Below are 21,806 nucleotides of genomic sequence, written 5' to 3'. Positions count from 1 at the left end.
GCTCATGAATTATTGTGCCTTGTTTGTCTTCAGGGGAAAACAACACGTTGAAAGCATTTCCTTCCTCATATTGACAAACTTGGTTTTTAGATTTGTAAATTTCTTGAGAAATGACAGCATGACAACATTTGATCTGTGGCTCTTTACTGCACCTCATACCCTCTCCCAGCTGTATACTCTCTATGTTTAGCTGTATACAATAAAGTAAAAAAAAAACATAAATACAAAAAAAACTAACAACTGAAACATATTTTAAGAGTAAGAATTCCTGCACAGAACCAGAGACTGATCCCTGGATTTCTTTAGATAAAGCCTTAAGAATATTCAAGACATTCGCAGCATACCGTTTATGATTGAGTGCTGGTTTTTTGTAATCATTATTTATCAGAAAAAAATATGACTTTTTAAATGGTATAATATATTAAATAGTTTTGACATTTTTGACATTCTGTAACTATATTTGTATTCTTTTTATTGCGTAATATTCTATGACTTTTTTTAAAGGTCACTGTATACAGTATCAACATAGCTCTCACTCCTAATAAACATTATATTTTCACTTCTGTCTCTTTACTGCTCTCATTCAGTGTGCATTGAAATGATCAAATGAATCAAACATGAAATCAGAAACCATAAAAAAAAAGTGACAAAACACGGAGTAACAGCAAGAAAATGTGTATTTATTAATATAGTCCGAAAGAAGCTCCATAATTCATAGAAACATTATTTTCCGGTGCATGTCCTTAACAATCACATTCTATGAGGAGAAAAAAGAACAACATTAAAAGCCACAACTTTGTATTTCAGTTACAGACATTTTTCCTTAATGTTTTTTTTCAAAGTAAAGAGAAAGGCAAAGGCAAAGTACCCCCATTCCATCCCCCACCCTCGTCCCCTTTAAAAAACTGACAGCCTTAAAAGTCATGGGCTTTTTTTCCCAGTACAACCCACAGTGCTTTAGCCGAAGGATAAGCGCTCATTGGTTAAGGATTACACAGCATGGCAACACAATGTAACATTTTGCTAAAACATTAGATGACGATGATGAAAAAGGAGGAAGGGGGAAGTGAAGGAAATGTGAGCAAGAGACAAAACAAGAACAACCCTACATCAAACCCTGAACCCCAGACTGAGTCGACAAACGCCCGCAGTACAGCAGCTGGGTTTGGACTCTTCCCTCCCACTTGTGCATAGATCATGATCCTTTAAAAACCAGCTTTCCTCCTCCACTTCAAATCTGCCTCTGAAAACCTTCCGTTACATGTTAAGAAAACCTCTTAACTATTGAACTACCTGTCACATGTTAGCAGACAGGAGAGATGATTAAAAACAAACACATACACTTCTTGCACAATGCTCCTGAACTACAGGATGGAAACGTTAAGTCAAAACATACAAATGCATTTTTATGTCACTGCCTTTTTGACAATCAAACCATTGATCAGGTTAAATGTAAAGCAATTCTACTTAGATTTCACATGTAAAGCACTCCACTTTTTTCAAAGTTGATTCTCAGTCTTATTTGGTAAATATATAACTTGCTACGAACATTTGTGTTGTTGCTTTCGAGAAAACAATGGTACTCTATGTTCTGTTTAAACTCATGACCTTCAGTGCCTGCTTGGAGTTTAATTGTTTTCAGTTGGGTTTTTTTCACACGAAGATTAAACCTAGAAATGAAGGAGTTGGTATCTGGAACCCTGGCCTTCCTGAGACATAATCCACATCTTTTATGAGTGTGCAAGATCGTGAGCAAACTGCGTTGCTTACAGGAAACATAACAACTTACAGAATACAGACAGATAGTCTGTCGACGCCGAAAGAGAACTTAAAAATTGAAATATGACAACACTGATCAATCCCAGAGTTCTTAAAGTAGCATAAATCTTCATTTTGCAAAAATGTCATGATTTCTTTTTTTACAACATTCCTGTTATAAATTTGTATTTCCTTGAACTTCAGACAAATGAAATGCTTGTAAACGACAGGTGGCTTTTGCAACAAAAAACACAACCCCCCCCCCCCCAAAACAAGATAGGCACCTCTGAAATGAGTCTTGTAACAAACTCACCTCCCACACTTTATCCCTTTCCATTTCTCCATGAAGTTAACATAGGGATTACAAGTCCTTCTACAACTATCTATGGCAACAGTTCTTTGTTTTTTTACCCCCTTTTTTGTTTTTCTAGGTTTTTTTTGTCTTTGTATTTTAAGATTTTTTTCATTTTTTATATAATTGGAACATAATGGTGCAATACTCAATGATAATCCTTGTATTGGATTACTCCACAATAAAAGCCACTATAAGGTAGATACACTTTTTTACAGATAAAATGAAACAAAATCCATTAAGTCCTTGAGTAAACATGTACACATGAATTGTCACCATCTCCCCTCCGTACTTAGACTCGTTTATCTACGATTAGCTGAGTGAGGGGTAGAAGACACTCAGTGCAACGTTAGAAGATAATAACATGTCTATCAAAACAGTTTTTGACAGGACAACAAAAAAAAGAAAAAAACAGACACAAAATATAACATACTGAGTGGAACACAACAACAGGCCATTTGCCTGGTACACAGTTTCTTGCGCACACATTCATACAAACATCTGACTTTCAAGCACACATCTAAGATGACTTTGCATTTTTACCTCTAAGATTTTGTATTTGTAACTCAATGCAATACATTTTTAATATTCTCTAAGAGTCCCCCAAGTGTACCTGTCAGATGGAGAGAACTAGAAGAGAATGACTGACTTCACATTACATTATTGGCGCTCCATGATTCAAGTATTTGTGTTCAATATTTTGTCGTGTTTTGATATGTTTGAGATTTTTTTTAGCGACTGGTTGGGTTGGGCTTTTAGACAGGCTAATTGACAAACAAAAACACATATTTACAGTACAAGCACTTCAAAGTACTGTAATATGTCATCAAAGCCAGAACGTGCATATCCAACTCTGTGAGAAAGGCGTAGCTTTCAATCAAGTATCAGTTTACACCCGACCCAAATTCTTTCCTTCGTTTCGCTTATTTGCGGGGAAAATACATATTGCTCATTTTTCAGTTGTATTTAACCAAGACCTTTCAAACGAAAATGAAACGTTTCAGAGGTTACGATCCAAGAAGTCTGAAGAGGTGATACCACACACTGAACTCACAGATATATATGTATACTTACTGTAGTGTATACATATATACTGTCATCTAGAACAGAGCTATAGAGAGGAGAACCTCTCGATGCTGGTGCAGCATGGGAAACCCCCCTCACTGTCAGGGTTCTCCAGTTAGTACAGGATGCTGGGAGGTCCTCGGCTATTGGGTCTGTCTGAGCTTGGATCAAGGCAGTTACAGAAACAGGCAATAGTGATTTTTGCTTGTGTGCTGCAGGACCGCAAGTCCTGAAAGGTAGCCTTTTCCCGTTTTCTTGTTAATTTTTTTTGTTTTTTAAACTTTTTTTTAGAATGTTTTTTAAGACTTTGTACCTCTTGAAATGTGCCCCTCCCCTCCTGCTGATGCAGAGCGAGGAGAGCGAGGCTGATACAGTGGGCCCAAGCCATCTGGGTCTGTGGAAATGTACAGTTCAGTGGGCCTGCTTTGAGCAGGACACAAACATAAAAACGAGATAAATACAGCATCCACAAAAAGGCACCCCGGCCACCACTCTACTCCGTTAGATGGTGGACGTAGAGGCTGATGAGCGGAGACGTTTCAGCTAGAAGTGCAGAGATTTAACATATTATAGATCTTTTTTTTCACTTAGATTTTTTAGCATTTTTAAGATTTTTATGTCAAACTTCATAAAAATGACGTTAAAATGCAATTTCATTTTTGGTTTTAAAAAAATATGTACCCGGGATTACCCATCATCAACTGTGCACTGTAGCAAACTGGAACCCCCAACTGAGTAAAGATTTTCTCCTTAGCATGAGGCATTCCCAACAAAAACACACAAAAAAAAAGAATCTCAGTCATTTAAGGGTGTGATGCTGCTGCCCATTGGTTTGATCCCTCCTGTCCCCCGCTTCACCCTCTGCAAAGGTTATCAAAGTTCCTCCCAACAGGGAACAGAAGTGCTCTCTATAAAGATACAGTATGACACAGCAAATTTATATTGGCACATTACGTTGGCAACTTTTACACGCAATAATTGGCCCCGAAACAGTAACAATAGGCCACCTTTTGAGGAAAAGGATTCAATACAAGCCTTTTCCCTTCCAATTAGGATTACGTTCGAGGCATGAGGTCCGTAAAAATTGTTGCACAGATGGCCTTTTAATTTTAGACTTTGCTCTCACAGTAGAAAGGACATATATATATATATATATATACGGAGAGCTGCATCTCATACTTGGTATCATCTACTCCTCTACCCTGAGATCAAGCTGGACAGAAGTGTCTTCAGCGCAGAGAGAAAGACCGACTTCGAGTAAGTGTTCGGACTTTAATATATGACAGTGTTCTGGTGGCTGATCCTGACTTTAAAGAAACGGCGGCCATTTTTAAGTGCTGACAGAAGCGCACAGAGGGTGCAAGGGTTGGGTGTGCCAAGCTCTGGGAGGAGTGCTCATTCCCGAGTCAGGTTTGGCGTGCTGTAAAGGGCCCCAGCCTCTAGTCTTTTGCATAGAAACAGATAGGAGGGCCTGGTAGGGGGGGGGCTACTGGGTCTGGTCAAGGAGGAGGTCATAGCGTAGCAGCTAGGCAAAGGGCAAGGGGGGGACAGCCTGCGGGCAGGCGGAGCAGCTTGGAGCAACAAATACCCACACCCGTCTGAGACACCCTATTTTTACACATCTCAAGATACTACCTGGAAGTACTACAGAATACTGTCAAACAAAAGCATGATCAGTTAAAAACAAATAGACAATCAATAACGCTCTGTAGTATTGATCCTTGGTTTGCATTCAATACACAGGATGAACATACAGAGGCACCTCTGACCAAAGTGTTTCTGCATATGAACAGTGAAGGGCTAGTTCAGCAGCCGGTATATTGTAGACCACTGCATGTAGACACCAATAACAATATAACACATTGAAAAAAATAAAGTCAAAATGATCTTTTTCCCAAGACATAAAAAGTACACTGGCAAAAACTCCAGAAATATGACTATTACATCTTCCAGCTAAAGTGATCTTTGTGTCAAAGGACTGAGAGATGGGGGAGAGGGCGAGACGCCAGCGGGGTCGGGTGGTGGCGGCCCCCCCCTTTGGAGATGTTATGTGGGGCGGAGAGCCGTGATTGGCCGGTTTTGGAGGGGCCGCTTTCTTTGCCAGACTGAGGGAGGGTCAAGTGGAGCCCAGGAGGAAGTGCTGCGCTGTGGGGCTGCCACTTGACACCCAGAGGACCACAGCAGAGAGGCACTCAGTGGACACTCTCTCCCCTCCCCCCCCCCGACTCCCTTCCGACTCACCCACCGACTGACTGGCCAGCGGGCGTCAGAGACAGCTGACATTGTCTAGTGCCTCCAAGCAGAACAAGGCTTAACATTTGGAGTAACAGTGATATTCACTTCGATATTGTTCAAAGAAGGAACAAATAAATCAGACTGCATTTTTTTCCCCAAAGTCCAACGGTACAATTCAGTTCCGTTTCCCTTCGTCCTGCTACCATAGGAACAACGCCAGACACATTTCCAAGGAATAGATATAGTACATAAAAGAGCAGTATTTTTAGTTTTCAATGTTTATGCTGCTCCTTTTTAGATTTATTGGATTGCAGTTGAAGCGATTTGCTCTTCATAAGTGCTATGATAAAACCCTTTGAATTTATAAAAGTCTTAGTTTCATTTGTTTGTACAGTACCAAACGCAAGGAACACTCGTAGGTCTACTGCATTAGGAGAAACCCCTCTTATTTGGTATTGTGCCAGATACCCAAACCGTCCAATCCCACTGTGGATTCAGTCTCTGTTGGGTGTGGCTGTGGCACGCAGAGAGGAAGTGTGCATTATTGTGTACCCAGTGTCATTCTTGTGTACAGTTTGCTGCATGCACAGTTCAAAAGCTGTTGCTTCCTCTTTGCAGAGTTTTCCAGGGGGACTGGCGGCCTGGGGGGAATCCAAGTTTTGAAAAAAGGGGGTAAGGTTTGTGAAGTTCCAAAGTCTTTTTGCTGCAATCGGCAACAATCGAAAAAAGCTAAACCAGCTCCGGTGGACGTAGAGTATGGACGGAAGAAAGGTCTATGGTGTATATTGCACAATGTAACTGTCACATGAAGGTAAATTGTGTCCTTTTTTTTCCTCCAAAAACTGGCTGACCATACAGACCGCTGGGCTTCATAACAAATCGGACAATAGAAAATTCAACACAGCACCGGTAAGCGCCCGGGTTGAAGGTGACCAGAAGGATCTGGGCTTGCAGACGTCAATGATTAGGTGCCACCGGACATAATAGGCATGTACGGAAACAGAGACACGCAGCGAGGTCGACAAATAATCTTCTGTCAGCTTATATGTTGTAATAGATATAAAATAATGCGCTTGGGTCTAGGCCTACAAATAAAGAGGACATTTAACAGCTGTGTCTATCCCTTTGAGAATACAAATCAAATAGTTAAGCTGATGATTGGTAGGGCCAGTCACGTGGCCAGGCCTTCTCTCTGCCCAGTGACAGAGTCGGTCACCAGTCATGTCCTGTACCACCTGCTGGCTCAGAGGTGAAACTGTGCAAGATTTCAGCTATTTCTTCAGTTACAAAATAAACTAAAAAAGGCGGCTTGGGAAGGACCTAGGCCAGAGAGCACTTAAGGCTAATATTAGTGCTGAGAAACAAACGTTAACATAACTAGTAAAGGTCTTTGAACCACATCATTGGCCATGGACATGCTGGGAATGGTTGTTTTAAGTTCTTATTTTGGGATGATTCTTCTTCTTTTTTTGGAGGGAAAAGGAAAGTCTCAGATGGCAGCTTTGATTGCTTCTCATAAAAAACTTCACACAGAATGTCATGTATACTTATGGAAAAACTAAAAACACTTAAAAGGTTTCTTTGTGTTGTGTCTCATTTCAGTTAGTTTTACATGATCAAAAATACCAAAGGGAAAAAATGTTTGCTTCTTTTCCCCAAAGGAGGTAAAACCGAACCAAAAAAAAAGGGACAAAAGCGAAGCAGAAGGACTGGAGTCAGCAGTCTGTGTGGTAGGGACTCCCGCCTTCTGATTCACAATTCACAGTTCAAATTGATACTGATTATCGCCACATGATTTGCTTGGGTTTTGCTCCTGTTTGTATAGACTTTTTTTATTTTTTATCACCCACCCACCCACCACCAATGCCTTACGTGACATGGTGGTGGTGGTGGTGGTAGGTTGGTTGTTTAGTGTATTGTAGCATCCTCCTACATGGACTCCCCACTCAGCAGGTCTCCAGGCAGCAGGGTGTTGATGGAAGTGGGGCTCCCGATCCCCCTATGGTCCTCTCCGCTCGGGGGTCCCCACAGGCTGGAGTACTGGGGCACGTTGCCCCACAGCAAGTCGCCTCCGCTGGGCTTGCCTCCGCTGCTCCACTGGCTCATGGAGTGGGACTGTCCGCCTCCGCCCATCCTGTTCTGATTGGCTCCAGGGTTGGCCTGCCAGCTGGTGGTGTTAGCCCCCAGCGACTGGCCTTGTGCAAAGAAGCGGTTCACCTCCTCCTCCCCGGCAAACTCCGCCAGGATGGTGGTGTTCCCAAGCACACACCTTACAGAGGATAAAAGAGGACATGTTAATGCTTTTGTATTTGAAATTGTTATTTTTACATTTCTATTCAAACAGAGATAAAGGGACTCATAGTTTTCAAATAGGACAGGACATAACTGACATTCTTTTTAAAGCGAATGGTACTGTTTTTTAAAGCGCGCTGCCAAGCTTATGTGGTTTTTAGACCTTGCTAAAACCACATTTCATGCTGCTGATATTTAAAAGTGGGTCACACAGATGGTTTCCATGACAACCATCTGCAGTGGCTGCCACTATTAGCAAAGCTAAATTAAGGACAAACTAAATACACAACCAGTTTGGCTCTGAGATGGGGTTTACACCCATTCAACTTTGACTATAACAAAAAACACCGTAACGTTTCAATACAGCTGACTACAGCATGACTCGCCACCTCCACTCTCATGTGACTGCCTAGTTACAAAAACAACATTGTCTACAGCAAGGGAAATCACCATTAATAAATCAGGAACATAGGGTTTTCCCCAAGTGTTGACCTTTTTCTCTTCAATTAGTTGCTTCACTTGGATATATAAAGGCAGAGGAAGTTGAGAAAAAACCAGTGAATGTCTGGTGTCAGGGATTGGCTGAGGCTTACATGTGCAGAGACTTCTGGGCTTTTGCAGCCTCGTCCTTGGAGCTGTAGCGCACCACAGCGTTCCCCTGGGTCAGGTTGAGGTGGAATGTGATCAGGGGGCCGTGCTGCATGCACAGGGTCCGCAGAGTTGAGCCATCAATCTGAAGCACAAACAAACAAAAGCATTTAAAACAATTGCAAACCGAAAGCACAACATCGTATTTGGCTTAAATCAAGCAATAGCAGCACAGAGCACGTACCTGTGGGGTGAGATTCCTCAGCACCAGCCAGCTGCTGGTTCTGTTGGAGCTGTCCGTACTCCAGGTGGTTGTCTCTGTAACAGAAATGTCCAATATTATGTTAAGTGTTAATAGTAATAAGAACAATTAAGTAGCTGAGCTGCAGAGTTTGTGATGATAAAGTAATGTCATTTTTCCCAAAAGCAATTATTTTGAGTTGGTTTAATATATAGAGCAGGGGTGCCCAACCTTTTTTGAACCGAGAGCTACTTTTAAAGTTGCCAGTCTGCCGAGATCTACCAGTCCAAGCGTCCAGGCGTAGCCATTACTGACAGCCTACTACCAGGTAAATACACACTTCTACTTGTGTAAAACTGAGTAGTGTTGCTACAAAAGTATAAATGAGGCTTTCTAATAAGACAACTCAGATCTGAAGCTACTCAGGAATATGCTGCCAAAGTGCAATAAAAAAGACAAGCAACGTGTAAACAAGCCTCAACCCCAAGTGAGCTTGTAGTCTTAATTAATGTTAGCATGTGTGCTTAGCTGTAAACACAGTCGGATGGGGGACCAAAACGTCCCTGTTTTCCGGGCAAAGTCCCCATTTTCGGAATGTGCGTTAAAAAACATAGAGCAAGGTGAAATAAAATGTTACATGTCAGTAAAAACAGAGTAACAGTGTTGTGCCTGTTTGTAGCGTTAGTGTATTTATTTTTCTAATACTTCTTCTTCTTCTACTTCTTCTTCTTCCTCTACTTCTTCTACCTCTACTTCTTCTTCTACCTCTACTTCTTCTTCTACCTCTACTTCTTCTTCTTCTACCTCTACTTCTTCTTCTTCTACCTCTACTTCTTCTTCTTCTACCTCTACTTCTTCTTCTTCTACCTCTACTTCTTCTTCTTCTACCTCTACTTCTTCTTCTTCTACCTCTACCTCTACTTCCTTTACTTCTTCTTCTACCTCTACTTCTTCTTCTACCTCTACTTCTTCTACCTCTACTTCTTCTACCCATGGATGTATAATAAGAAGCTTATAATTCAATGTACCTTCCCGCAAAATATTGGACAAAAGAAAGTCGGCTAGTAGTGTCAACTAAATCCATAGTATTAGAACAAATGTGATTTAAACGAGGTAAATTACGAATGTATGTTCTCAATCGCCAAGTGTGGGATTGAATATTAAATTAGTTTAGATTAGATTTATTGTCCCCAGGGGGAAATTCATTTCCACAGCTCTGTGAAAACAAGATGAAATCGACAAAAAATAGAACAACTACAGATAGCACCACACATGATGCTTACCTGTTATTATTTAGGGCTGCCTGTATGGATCAGGCTTTTGCCAAAGCGAGCCCTTTTACTATAATAATAATATGTTATTATTATATAAACCGTATTGGTACAATGAGTGACGGATTTTTAATCTGTGTCTGTCCATTTGGTGTAGTATTTGATCCAATATTACATTTGGTTTATATATTAGTCACTTTCTTATGGAATGCCAGGTTTTAGGTCTTGGTTTGAACATTCAATCCTGAAAATAAAAAATCAACCAGATTAATTTGTCTTTAATCCTGACATGACTAGAGTAGATAGTAAATAATAAATACAGTAAATAAATCTGTATAGGAAGACGAGTTAAGGGATAGAGGAGAAAAGGTTATGGTATAATTACAGAGCCTGTCCATTTATAAATTGAGGAAATCAATGTTAGTCTGTTAACGTGACTAACAAAGTGCAGGCATCTAATAATGTACTATCTATTATTAAAGATCAGAGGAAAATAACAGAATGAGAGGGGTCAATCCGGAATACAAATAAAGAAGCAAAGAGATTGTAGAGCAGTGAGAATGAAAAAAACTTGGTGAGTCAATTCATTACATTGCCAGTATTTTTCGTTGTTGTGAAAAAAAAGTCGCCCCCTAGGATTTTTGAACAGCCCCCTCAGTCATTTCAGCCTGGAAAGACTTCATGTGTTTCGCAAGAACGTGACTGACACGATAAGATGCTCTGGTAGCAGCCTTGCTCTTGTTGTTGGGCCTGGTGAAAATGGACTGCTGTGCATTTAGCTGTGCTCTCAGGCCCCTCCCCTTTTGGGAGCGTAGGGCAGAATTAGGAGGGAATTCCGTCTCGTAGCGTTTGTGCACTGTTTTGAAATGCCGCTCCTAAATTACCCTTCTTCGATAAAGCCACGCTCGCATTGCAGATGAGACAGATGGACTTTGAATTGGAATAGATACAAAAATAATCATCCTCCCACTCGGAGTGAAAATTATATATTTTGGGCTTTTTTGCTTCTGCCATAATTGCGGTCTTGTGTGTGTGTCAGACACATGGGGTCACGCCGGCCAATCACAAAGCTTTGATGCGTTCAAGTGCATTATTCTGGCACAGGAAGATTATTTTACAGGACATTAACGATAAAACAGAATATTGTTGTTCTTTTTTTAGACACATATCGTGATCGACTGGTTGGGCACCCCTGGTATATAGAGTAATAGAGTATGGAACAAATACATTGTATTTGTAATATAACTCTAAAAAGGGAGACTGTTTAAACTTTACTTTCTTAGTCTTAGTAATGCTTCTTCAAGGGCATAGAGTTTCTTCTTTTTTTTTTTAAACAGAAGAACATCTGTTATCTATTCCCACACCTGATTCTTGTTTCTACTACTAGTAGTACTAATAAATGTACCGTTTCCTCTTCGGTCTTCAACGTGTTGTGTCAAAAAAGGTGCATGCATGTAGTTTAAATGAGGCTTCTTGCAGAGCCGGTAACCTCAAAATGTCAGTTTAGCAGGGTGTGTTCACCCTGCCTTTATTTAGCGAGCGCTGTCAGTGAAGGGTCGTGCCTGTGAACTTCAGCACTCCTACACATCCTGCAGTCAAGTCTGTGGTGGCAGGGTGTGAACTACATCATTAAGATTCATATCGGTAGCTTTCACTTGGTGAAAATCAAGTTTTTAATTTAAGAGCTATTTTGAAAACTCTCATTATAAATTACATATTTTGGAAGAAAAAGTCTCAGCAGCAACATCACGTTTCCTCATAAGTTAATGGTGATTGTATCAGAATCAGAACTCTTTTATTTGACCCGCAGCGGGGACATTTACGGAATTACAGCAGCAAAGGTACAGTGCAGAATAAAGTAAAAAGAGTAGACTTAAGTATTATAAAAAGGCAGGCACACGTTAAAAATAAACAAGATTTTTACTAGATTTTAAAGAGATCTAGACTAGTGAAAATGAAACATGAGACTCAGAAGTGTCAATAGACTAAGCCAGGGGTGTCAAACTCAATTTCATCGCGGGCTACATTAGCATTATGGTTGCACTCAAAGGGCCGGTGGTAACTATATAAATATACATATATAAATTAGGGCTGTCAGTCGATTAAAATATTTAATCGCGATTAATCGCATGATTGTCCATAGTTAATTGCGATTAATCGCACATTTTGTATCTGTTCTAAATGTACCTTAGAGGAATATTTTTCAAGTTTTTAATACTGTTATCAACATATGAGTGGACAAATATGCTTTATGCAAATGTTTATTATCATTTGAACAATGACAAATATTCTCATGAATATTAAACACAACAACCTATGAATATTACAAATATTCGCCTCAATTCAACCTGGAACCTCTCTCATACAATAATACAATACGTGTGTGTGTGTGTGTGTGTGTGTGTGTGTGTGTGTGTGTGTGTGTGTGTGTGTGTGTGTGTGTGTCGTTGGCGCTATGTGCAACTCAAGGCATATGCTCGAACGGGAGCTGCCTGGACGCTGCAATCATGTTGCGCACTATCCGTGCTGAGTGTGCTGACTTTTCGTACAATGTCCCACTGTCTGGCTTCCTGCATAAAGTCAAGTGCTCGGCGCAGTTGTGGCGAAATGTCGCTCCTCTGTTTTCATTTAAACAGCTCCTTATATCCGTTAGCGCAGCTAGCTAGCACCAGATGCTAACAACAACAATGCACGTAAGGTCTCTCTCTCGCTCGCTCGTGCCACACATACACACACCCTCCCGGTCCTCCCAATAGCCAGTCGGTGCCTGCGATGCGCTCTGAAACTACGGGGCGGCCGAGGAAAAAAAATACATATGCGTTAATCGCGTTAAAATAATTAGTGGCGTTAATTTGTTTTTGCGTTAACGCGTTATTAACGCGTTAACTTGACAGCCCTAATATAAATATACATATATATATAACATAATGTATTATATGACATTATTGCCTCTGAATTGGATTATTATCGGATAGGGTAATAACTTGGTAATTAACTAAGTCTGAAAGCAGAAGTCCAGGGCAAATAATTGCAAGTTTCTTCAGTGCGCATGTCACAAAACGAGATGCATTGTGGGACATGTAGTTTATGGGCAACCTGCTTCTGTAAAGTGGCATGTAACCGTATAATAAACGTATTATATTCTTTGCAAGCTCTTGCGGGCCACATCAAATGAAGTCACGGGCCGGATTTGGCCCCCGGGCCTTGAGTTTGACACCCCTGGACTAAGCAATGTTTTCGATGTATAGAATTCATGTGACCCACCCATCTAAGAAGATGCAACATTTTGGAATGAAGATTTTCTTTAAATATTATGATCTGAAATGCAGTTTAAATTATAGTTTGGTTGAAAGGTTTAGAGCAATTGTTTGTAATAAGGACGGTTTAACGTCAGTTCATCAGGTGCTGCTAATAGGTTTGAATGCATTACAGTTCAGAGCACTAACCAGAGGTGTAGGAGTTGCTCCAGCCTTGGGCCAGGCCCAGGGAGTTGCCTCCCCAGGTGGAGGAGGGCTTGTTGTGGCTGAGACCCGGTGGAGGCCGGGAGGGGGCCGGGTTGCTGCGGGGCCCCTGAGGAACCTTCCACAGCTCGTGGGACAGAGAGGCCTGGCTCTGAGAGATGGGCCCTTGGGACCAGGTGGACTTCATGTCAGACATTTTTCCTTTAAATGGAGAGAGGGTAGAGGGTGAGGAGAGCAGTAACAGAGAGTAACACAGATGTTATATTCCCTGGTCAACTAACTGGCTCTGCTCATGGCAACACTAGCCTAAGTGGTTCTTAATGTTAAATCATGTTTTCCTTTTCATTTTAAAAACTAACAATATGCAGTGCATCTATCTGAAATTGTTCTGCTGTAAAAGTGTAATAACTCATAATTCAAACACATGTTAAAGTTCTGAAAATAGAAACTATGTTTAAAAAAAACCGTCAAGTTTATTTTTCAGTTTCTAGTGTTGCTTTCTGGATTTATGCTGAATCTCTTTCCTTTAACCTCTGTGTAAATGCAAAAAAAAGAATCTTAAAGCACAAACAAGCACAGGGTGTGTCTGGATGTCATGACCGACAAGGCCCAAGGGTGAGGTTTTCTTGTGGGTTGGGGAGGAACAGATGGTTGAAGGTCACGTTTAGGGGAGGGTTCTCTCTTAGTATTGTTAAAGATTCTAAAAGCACTGAATGCACAGGTTTACAGAGTGAATTGGGGTGAAAGAAGGGTCATAAACAGAGGTCAGGAGTTGGGTAAGGTATAGGATAAGTAGGGAGCCTCGGACTGAGTGCAGAATCGGGGCTTCAATTTGGACGGGGAGAGGTTTGGCAGGTCCACACATGGAGGGAAGATACGCTGGATGTGTACCTGAGCTGTCTTCATCAGAGGAAGACAGACTGAAAGAGCTATTGTAGCCACTGAATGGCCAGTCGCTGCTGGGGGGGGGCAGAGAGCCATTCTCCAGTGACGGAGCTGGGGAAGTGGCTATATGGTGGTAGAGGTGACCGTGTTGTAACCAGAGACAGAGAGGGAAAAGAAAAAGAAGAACGTCATGTATGCATCAGCACAAGCACATGATTTTAGCGCCTGTGGTGTAGCCGAGAGCACAAGTCAGCATGTGTAAGTGAAGTTATTATTAATGTTGTCACTTAAGACCGCATGTTTTGGGTTAAGGACTTGTGGTTATCTTAAATTAATACTTGTGGCTTTTGTTTCTGTTCATACCTCCATTCCTGTCCCGCAGTAGGTATCGATTGACGTCGTGGATGTTGGTGTTGATGGTGGGACCGCTGGGGACGCTGCCAGGGGTCATGTTGGGGTCATTCTCAGGGTCGATGTTCTGAAGACCCTTCCATGGCACACCGGGGCAGAACTCTGATGGGGGGAAAAAAAGGTGCTTAAAAGACGGTTGAAAACCACAAATAATAATCTTTCACCATCTCATGACTTCCTCACAGTTTAAGCGATTCACACAAGCCTCACAGCCACTGCTATCTACATACTTCTTCTTAAAGCTATGCAACCAATGCAGGAAATGTCACTTCCTATTTTTTTTCATGCTGTATTCATTTTATATTACATTATGCCACACAACTGTATGAATACAGGTTCAGCTGAGAATAGATGTAATTAGAAAACATATGGATTTATGGGTATTTTTAACATCTTTATTTGCATCTTTTCCTCACCTGGGGGCCAGTTAATGTTGGTCCCATTGGAGATCTTTTCATTCTGGATCTTGCCAGGGCCCCAGCTATCTTGGGGGCTGGTGGGGGACTCAGAGCTGGACATTAGATTGTAGGGGCTGTATGAGTCCTCCATATGGGGGGGCTTCCCAGGGGGGCCGAGGGAAGAGGCAGCAGATATGGCACCTAGTTTATGCAAAGACAAATAAAACAGATTAAACTTAAACTAGTTTTACTTTGAAATGAGGACAAACTATAGGAACATACTCTTTTGAACTCATTCTTGTTCATCATAACATCAGCTGTAAGAGTCCACCATCCATAATATAAATTCACAAGAACGCTTTTTAAGAATAACATGCAGTCATTTTATTTAAATGATGCTCTGAGTGTTTTTTAAGGACATCAATTCATCTTTCCATAGGACATGGAAATCAAACATTGATGACACTTACAGATAAGTGTATGAAGCTGATATCATGTTTTTTCGTGTGGGAAGAAAATGCCCAGAGCAAAGATTGATTACATCTCAAGTGTTGAAATGGAAGGCGTAGGAGTCAACAAACATCAGTTATAGCTAGTTTTCATCTCAAAACAATGTGCAAGCCAAATGTGTTGCGGCAGAGTAAACATTTGGGTGCTTCAACTTAAACTATTGCCTTAAATAATGTGTTGTCAGGGCTCCGATTTAGGAGAGGAGAGGTTTAGCAGATCAGGCACCTAAGCGACAAACTGTAAGAGCTTGAGCCACACCATGACATTGCACTAACAATGTGTGAAAACAACATGTCCTTCGCTCAAATGTGTGAGAGCGGTTGGCTGAAGAACTAGATTGTAATTTTGATTAATCATGTGTTACAGCAGTTGAGAAAGACATCATTATCAAGTTTACAGATTTACTGTGATACAAATAAGTCTTAGCTATAAGAAATTACAAATATTCAAAAATCTCAAAAGGTCCTAAATAAAATTGTATTTACTTGAAGAAATTATATTTTCCTCATAATTAAAATCCTTATTTATGTATAGCTACTATTATAAAATATATAAGCTGCCTAGCTGAACTTAATAATAATGCAAATGTACAGGGGGCATGTATTTATGGATGACATGCACATTTATGTAAATAATAACTTCTTGGACATAGTTAAAGGGTGGTGTTACCGTGCTTGTTGAGGTTCTCCATGTTTGAGGAGTTGCCAGAGAGGCTGTCCATGGAGTTGGAGTGTGTCCACTGGGACAGGCGGGATTGGGGCTGAGGGGACTCCTTCAGGGAAAGACCCCCAACCTCCATACAGTTTACATTCATGTTTGGATTCAGTCCAGCTGCACATAAACAAAACACATTGTTTAATGGGCTGCAGAGGGAAACTGCTAATCTCGACAATTGGCAGCATCAGTATAACATCAGATTCTAATTGTTTGAGCAGAAGTATCCGCCTTGAGACTCACAGAGAGGGTAGGAGCTGTAGGCGTTGGGCGAAGACAGCGCCTCTTTGGTGTGCATTGAGTCGGAGAGGCCCGGGGACTGGTGTTGGCCTGTGTAGGGGTCATGGGTTGATTTGCCGGAACCATGGCCTCCGGCGTGGCCACCAGGGGGATGCAGACCAGCGGAGGAAGAGGAGGAGGAATGAGAAGGAACTTGCTGCTGCTTCATCAGCAGCGCTTGGTACAGCTGACGCTGGTGCTGCTGGATCTGCTGCTGCATGTTGGTGATTGTACGTGCAACCTGGGAGAGGAAAGACAATGTTAAAACAATTCATTGTGAAAAGCAATTTGGGAGGTAAACAAAGAGATGATTTGAATAATTTAGTGGCAAAAGCAAGATGGAAGAAACAATTATGAAAATATATAAAAGAGAAAGTGGGAGGAGGAACGAACCAGAAATATTAGAAAAAAGAGGATGATTAGGTTTTGGACAAAGCAAAAAGGTAGTCAGTAAAGCAAGTGGAAAAAAACCGTGTGAGAAGCAATCCTTTCAACATGCGGTTAGCTGATGATCAACAAGAAGTAACCTGTTCCCATGCTTTAAAAAAAAGGTTTGAGCAACTCCTGCTAACATTTCATAATACACCACCTTCCTCTATGTTCTCATGTGAGCATCAACATATTTGTTGAGAAAAAGATCATATGAGGTCTCACACAAGAAACGGATGACCTTCATGATCATACTTCCATACAGACTTGTTGACTCACTTGCTGCTCTTGTTGTCTAATGGGGCCGGAAACATTGCGTTGCGCCTGCATCATCTGCTGCTGGATTTGTAAACGCTGGTACGCCTGAAAGAAAAAGGAACCATAAGAGATTACAAATAAAAGAGGCCAATTGTATCTACAGTGTCTGATACACCTTATTAACCCTTCTATCCTTTGTCATGCATCTATACATGAACACATCCTTAAGTCTTGTCTTGTCACCAGTAATTAAATCATGAACTGTGTGCCTGGTTTCCTTTCCCTTTAGATTTAAGTCCAACACACACACCCTCTGCCTCAGACCTCTAAATACACACTGCATTGCTAACGGGGATAGCTCTGACTCACCATTTGCAGTTGCTGAAGTTGGTACAAGAGAGTCATTTGTTGAGGGTTTATTGGTGAGGTTAAAAGTGCAGGGTTCAGACCAATGTTTTTTGCTGCAAACTGTAAGAGCTGTGCTTGGACCTGGAGGCAGGTATGGAAGAATGGTGATACGGAAGAGAGAGATGACAGGTTAGTCATTGCAATTCACAACCACTGTACAAAAGTAGCTTCGGGCAAGGTAAAACTAGTCGCTGATACATGCACGCAAGGAGGAAAAGAGGAGAGAGGGTCTGCAAGAGGAGTCTTGTCAAGCCAAAAGGTGTAGGAGTAGTATGCTTCCCAGAGAAATAAATGTAGGTGGTGATGTTTTTTGACAGTCTTCACAATATATTTCTGCTTTTATAAAGAGTAGGATACTGAAATGATACCAACAGTGTTCTTGTCAAGTATGTAACTCAGTGAACGAGTCACAGTGTGTGTTTACTCGTTTTGGGAAAGCCAGCACTATCTGCCAGCCAACTTTTACGTGATCTTGTGTGTAATTGACCTATATAGCTCTGCACATTAAATATGTACGTGATTATGTGTGTGTTTCTACCTGAGGGGAGAGAAACTGAGGCACTTGAGCACGTAGACTAGGCTGGGAGGAGCTGAGAGGTGGCACTGGTGGCTGAGGAGGCTGCTGCTGCTGCTGCATGGCCCGGGTTTGTGCTGCTCCACTACTGCCAAACATTCCACTGGGTATCTAAACGCAGGAGTCATAAAGGTAAAGAGGAAACTTCTTTAAATCCTCCATGTTTAAAGAATCGACTAAAGCGCTGAGCCACTGAATTCTGAATGAAGGAGTGTATTCTTGACCACTCAGAAAACCTTAAGAGTAAGGTCAAGAGTTGACCACCCAACTGTCAAGTCTTTATCCATTTGATGGGTTCATTCAGTACATGAAGTATACTTGATTTGAATGAGAAAGCGCACTCAAAAGCAAACCTTGGGTCGATTACATTTCTATCCCACATAGCAATATCTAATAACATTTCAAAGCATTTTCTTTCAAGGTCTATCTTCACACTACACCCGGTCCACATTCTGAGCACTAACAGAGCAGCTAGTTGTTAGTTCATGAAATTGCAACTATTTTCTCCATTTAACACTTCATCAAGTAGCCCAATACAATCAGCTCTTAAAAGGAAGCTTAATCCATAATTTCTGATTCAATGTTGTTCGAGAGGTCTTTTCTTTCAGTGCAAAAAGGCCCGCTCACAGTGCCTTTGTTTGGGCTTCAAGGACACACTGCAATTTTTTCTGGGCCATGAATACCTCTGGGGTGATATTTGATAGAGCATAACTATCTGATTACAATGGGCACTTCAGGCAAGGTCATTCACATATAAGTGAGCAGGAGAAAAGTGGAGACTCAGGAGAGCATGTGGGTTGAGAGGGTTTAAATGATGGCCATACATCTGCAGTGTGATAAACATAGATGGTTGATTGAAATATTTTTGCAATGAATGAGGTTTGTTAGCACAGTCTGTCAGAAAATATATTCAACACATGTAATTCCTAAAAACTTACATTTCTTTCTCCTAAGCTGGGAATATTTGCTATCTGTTTTTTATTTTATTTTTTAATTAAGAACTGTTTCTTCTACACATTAAACAAGAGGGAAATGAACCAACTTAACAACATGTTGCTGCTGTTTGTATTCATGCCCATGCTCTACAATATCGTTTTACTGCAGCTCTATTTTATGGATTGTGTAACACTTTAAATGTTTCTGTTCTCTTTCCCAATTTAAGTTAGGTGATAGTGTGTGTTATAACTGTGTGTGCTCAATATGTTACCTGTCTGTTGTTCAAGTTTTGCATGGCCAGCCCCGGGTTGCCCTGTCCCAGACCCTGCCCAGGAAGGCTACTATTGGCCTGGGGGAGCTTCATGCTGGGGGAAGGCAGAAACGGTGATTGGGGGGCTTCATCTGACAGAATACCATCCTGGAACAGAGAAAATAAAAGGTTTAAGGGGATTAATAAGACGTAACACATTTTTTTATTAAGCAATAAACACATAAATATGAACTTGATTCGATTATCAGATGATGAAATAATTTCAACAGATGTTGGGAAAAGGCCTGATGGCTGGTCAGTTGCTTAATGTCTAACCTTGTCAAGATAGGAGTTGCGGTCGGAGGGGTCTTTGGAGAGTGCTGAGGGCCGACACACCATGGGCTTGTTCATGCCGTTGCTGTAATCAGACATTCCCATGCCCCGCTTGTCCAGGTCTGTCTTCTTCTCCAACAGGGCGCCTGGGAACAGGAAAGAGGTAGATTGATTATATTATAAATCTAGACGTAGAGCAATATCGTGGCACACAATCTAATGAGAATATTTCAATGTATTGATGTGATGGAATTCTGGCATTTGACTGTAAGTTGTAGTATTGCAATACACACACAAGGACACAAGTATGTGCAAACTTACTCATGGCCTGGTCAAGGTTCATGTTGTTGCTCTTCAAAGCCTCCTCAGCAGGGTCTCTCTGTAAAACACCAATAACAGTCCTGTCACTGACAATAGTGGATTTTTATGAAAGGTTCAGAGTTTTAACTTTTTACTGTTATATTATTGGTGGCTGGATTTATCATTGGATGGTTTAGACCCCCCATCAGTTTCACGACTTACCGGAAAGCCCATGTCAGTGAGTTGTTTAATGAGACGGTTCATGATCCAAGCCTCATCTGGCTTGCCTATCTTCGCCTAAAAACACACAAGCAAAGTATTAAGTTATAGAAAAGTTAATGTACATGAAATTAATTACCACCAATAAAAAGTGTATTTATGACAAGAGTCAGCTGTGTTCTCTCACCTTGCTTGGGCCTTTCTTGGGTCCATTGCCCCAGGAGTTGCAAGAAGAGCTGCTTTCCTGGGAGGTGGGGCTGTTCCACATGTCCCCCTCCTCAGTGTCCCATTGCCCGGACGACATGCCCATATCCTCTCCTCCATTTCCCCAGCTCTCTTGCATAGGTTTTGGGCCTAAGAAAGTGATTAAATAACATGACCATAAGCATTTAGTCAGTATCTATGTTGGATCATATATGCACTTTAATAATACACAAGCCAATCCAGAGTGTGAGACACAATTCATTTTAAACTTGACCACTTGGTGCCACTGTTGCCTTTTGGTACCCTGCCTTTTCCCCTACACCTCTCTACTATTTCCAACAAACTAATAGCACAAATAACCAAGATCTGCTGAGGCGTGGAATTGCTTTCATCCCAGCAACACTTCAGTAGCACTAACAAACGCTGGCAGAATTGGCACACACGGTAAAGGTCTGAGGAAACTTCCTATTTGTGTCCCCTTCACTGAAGTCTGGAAATGCACACCAAATTTCAAATGCCATTATTGCCAAGGTGATGTTAATAATACATTTATTTTTGCCATAGCCTTTGAAATTGGTACATGTTGATTTACTGTGGTACATATTGCATCACTGTTAATATAATTCATCTGTGGGTGTTACCTGGCTTGCAGGGTGCAGAACCTGTGGGTCCGTTTGCCCTGCCGTAGGGTCCAGAGGGCTCGTGGCCACCATCTCCCCATCCTCCTGCTCCCCCTGTGGACTTGCCCCAGGCGGAGGTGCCATTGTCCACAGATGATGTTGGAGCTGCTGGCTCACCCCAAGCAGGTTCTGACTTGGGCTGAACACTGGGAACCTCTCCCCAACCTGGAAGAAAGAGGTGAAATAGATTTAGTTGGAAAATAAGTTCACTGCTGAAACTAACATTTTCATTGACTAGCCATTTTTACTTTTAACTTGCAGTTATACATCAGTCCCCCTTAGGACATTGAATTAAAGACACCGTTTAAAACACCCTGAAATCTGTATCACATAATGATGTAATGATAATCCAAGTACCTGAAATAATCATCATTGTGGCATTTAACTATCAAAACTGAAAAAGCTTTGATAGTTAAATGCCGTCTACATAACTATCTATACTATAGGCTTCAGTACAGATGGGAAATAATGTATAGCTGTTCTCAGCATAAGTATGTCTTAAGGTGGCCATGATGCATTTTTGTAGCTGCAGTGTAATTGGTAAACAGCAGGGGGCAATGTTTTCATTCAGAATTAAAAAGATAGAACTTTGGGCATAAAGCTGTGCTATGTCTACATGCATGGCCTTTGTCTTAAAATATGTATTTGAACAGGCTGCAGAGCTAACTTAAGCTTGTTGTAAATAATTACAACAATGATTTTATTAGTCATTTTGTAAATCGATTGTAGAGTAAAAAATAGTTACAAAATGAATT

At 41.2% G+C, this 21,806-nt stretch overlaps 1 protein-coding gene across 5 annotated transcripts in view; it reads right to left on the bottom strand.

Annotated features, from left to right (window-relative positions):
* Window positions 1–659: 659 nt before the first annotated feature.
* The window catches only part of tnrc6c2 (trinucleotide repeat containing adaptor 6C2), a 54,919-nt gene continuing 33,772 nt past the window's right edge, over window positions 660–21,806 (bottom strand). The window contains exons 6-23 of one of the 5 annotated variants that reach the window (XM_034203328.1): window positions 21,013–21,216; window positions 20,355–20,521; window positions 20,171–20,245; window positions 19,970–20,027; window positions 19,652–19,794; window positions 19,337–19,483; window positions 18,094–18,240; window positions 17,517–17,636; window positions 17,169–17,252; window positions 16,425–16,701; window positions 16,137–16,298; window positions 14,976–15,158; window positions 14,512–14,661; window positions 14,155–14,271; window positions 13,249–13,464; window positions 8,535–8,608; window positions 8,296–8,435; window positions 660–7,679 (exon numbers count right to left, since the gene is read on the bottom strand). In XM_034203328.1, the coding sequence (XP_034059219.1) occupies window positions 7,340–7,679; window positions 8,296–8,435; window positions 8,535–8,608; window positions 13,249–13,464; window positions 14,155–14,271; window positions 14,512–14,661; window positions 14,976–15,158; window positions 16,137–16,298; window positions 16,425–16,701; window positions 17,169–17,252; window positions 17,517–17,636; window positions 18,094–18,240; window positions 19,337–19,483; window positions 19,652–19,794; window positions 19,970–20,027; window positions 20,171–20,245; window positions 20,355–20,521; window positions 21,013–21,216 (2,804 nt within the window). In that variant the 3' untranslated portion in view covers window positions 660–7,339. The remainder of the gene's footprint in view (window positions 7,680–8,295; window positions 8,436–8,534; window positions 8,609–13,248; window positions 13,465–14,154; window positions 14,272–14,511; window positions 14,662–14,975; window positions 15,159–16,136; window positions 16,299–16,424; window positions 16,702–17,168; window positions 17,253–17,516; window positions 17,637–18,093; window positions 18,241–19,336; window positions 19,484–19,651; window positions 19,795–19,969; window positions 20,028–20,170; window positions 20,246–20,354; window positions 20,522–21,012; window positions 21,217–21,806) is intronic. The other 4 variants (XM_034203332.1, XM_034203330.1, XM_034203329.1 and 1 more) reach the window with 4 other exon arrangements.

Source organism: Gymnodraco acuticeps, unplaced genomic scaffold, assembly GCF_902827175.1.
Source record: "Gymnodraco acuticeps unplaced genomic scaffold, fGymAcu1.1, whole genome shotgun sequence".
Taxonomy (NCBI): Eukaryota; Metazoa; Chordata; class Actinopteri; order Perciformes; family Bathydraconidae; genus Gymnodraco; species Gymnodraco acuticeps.
The sequence above is the reverse complement of the archived record's forward strand: the minus strand, read 5'-3'. Positions and strand labels throughout refer to the sequence as shown.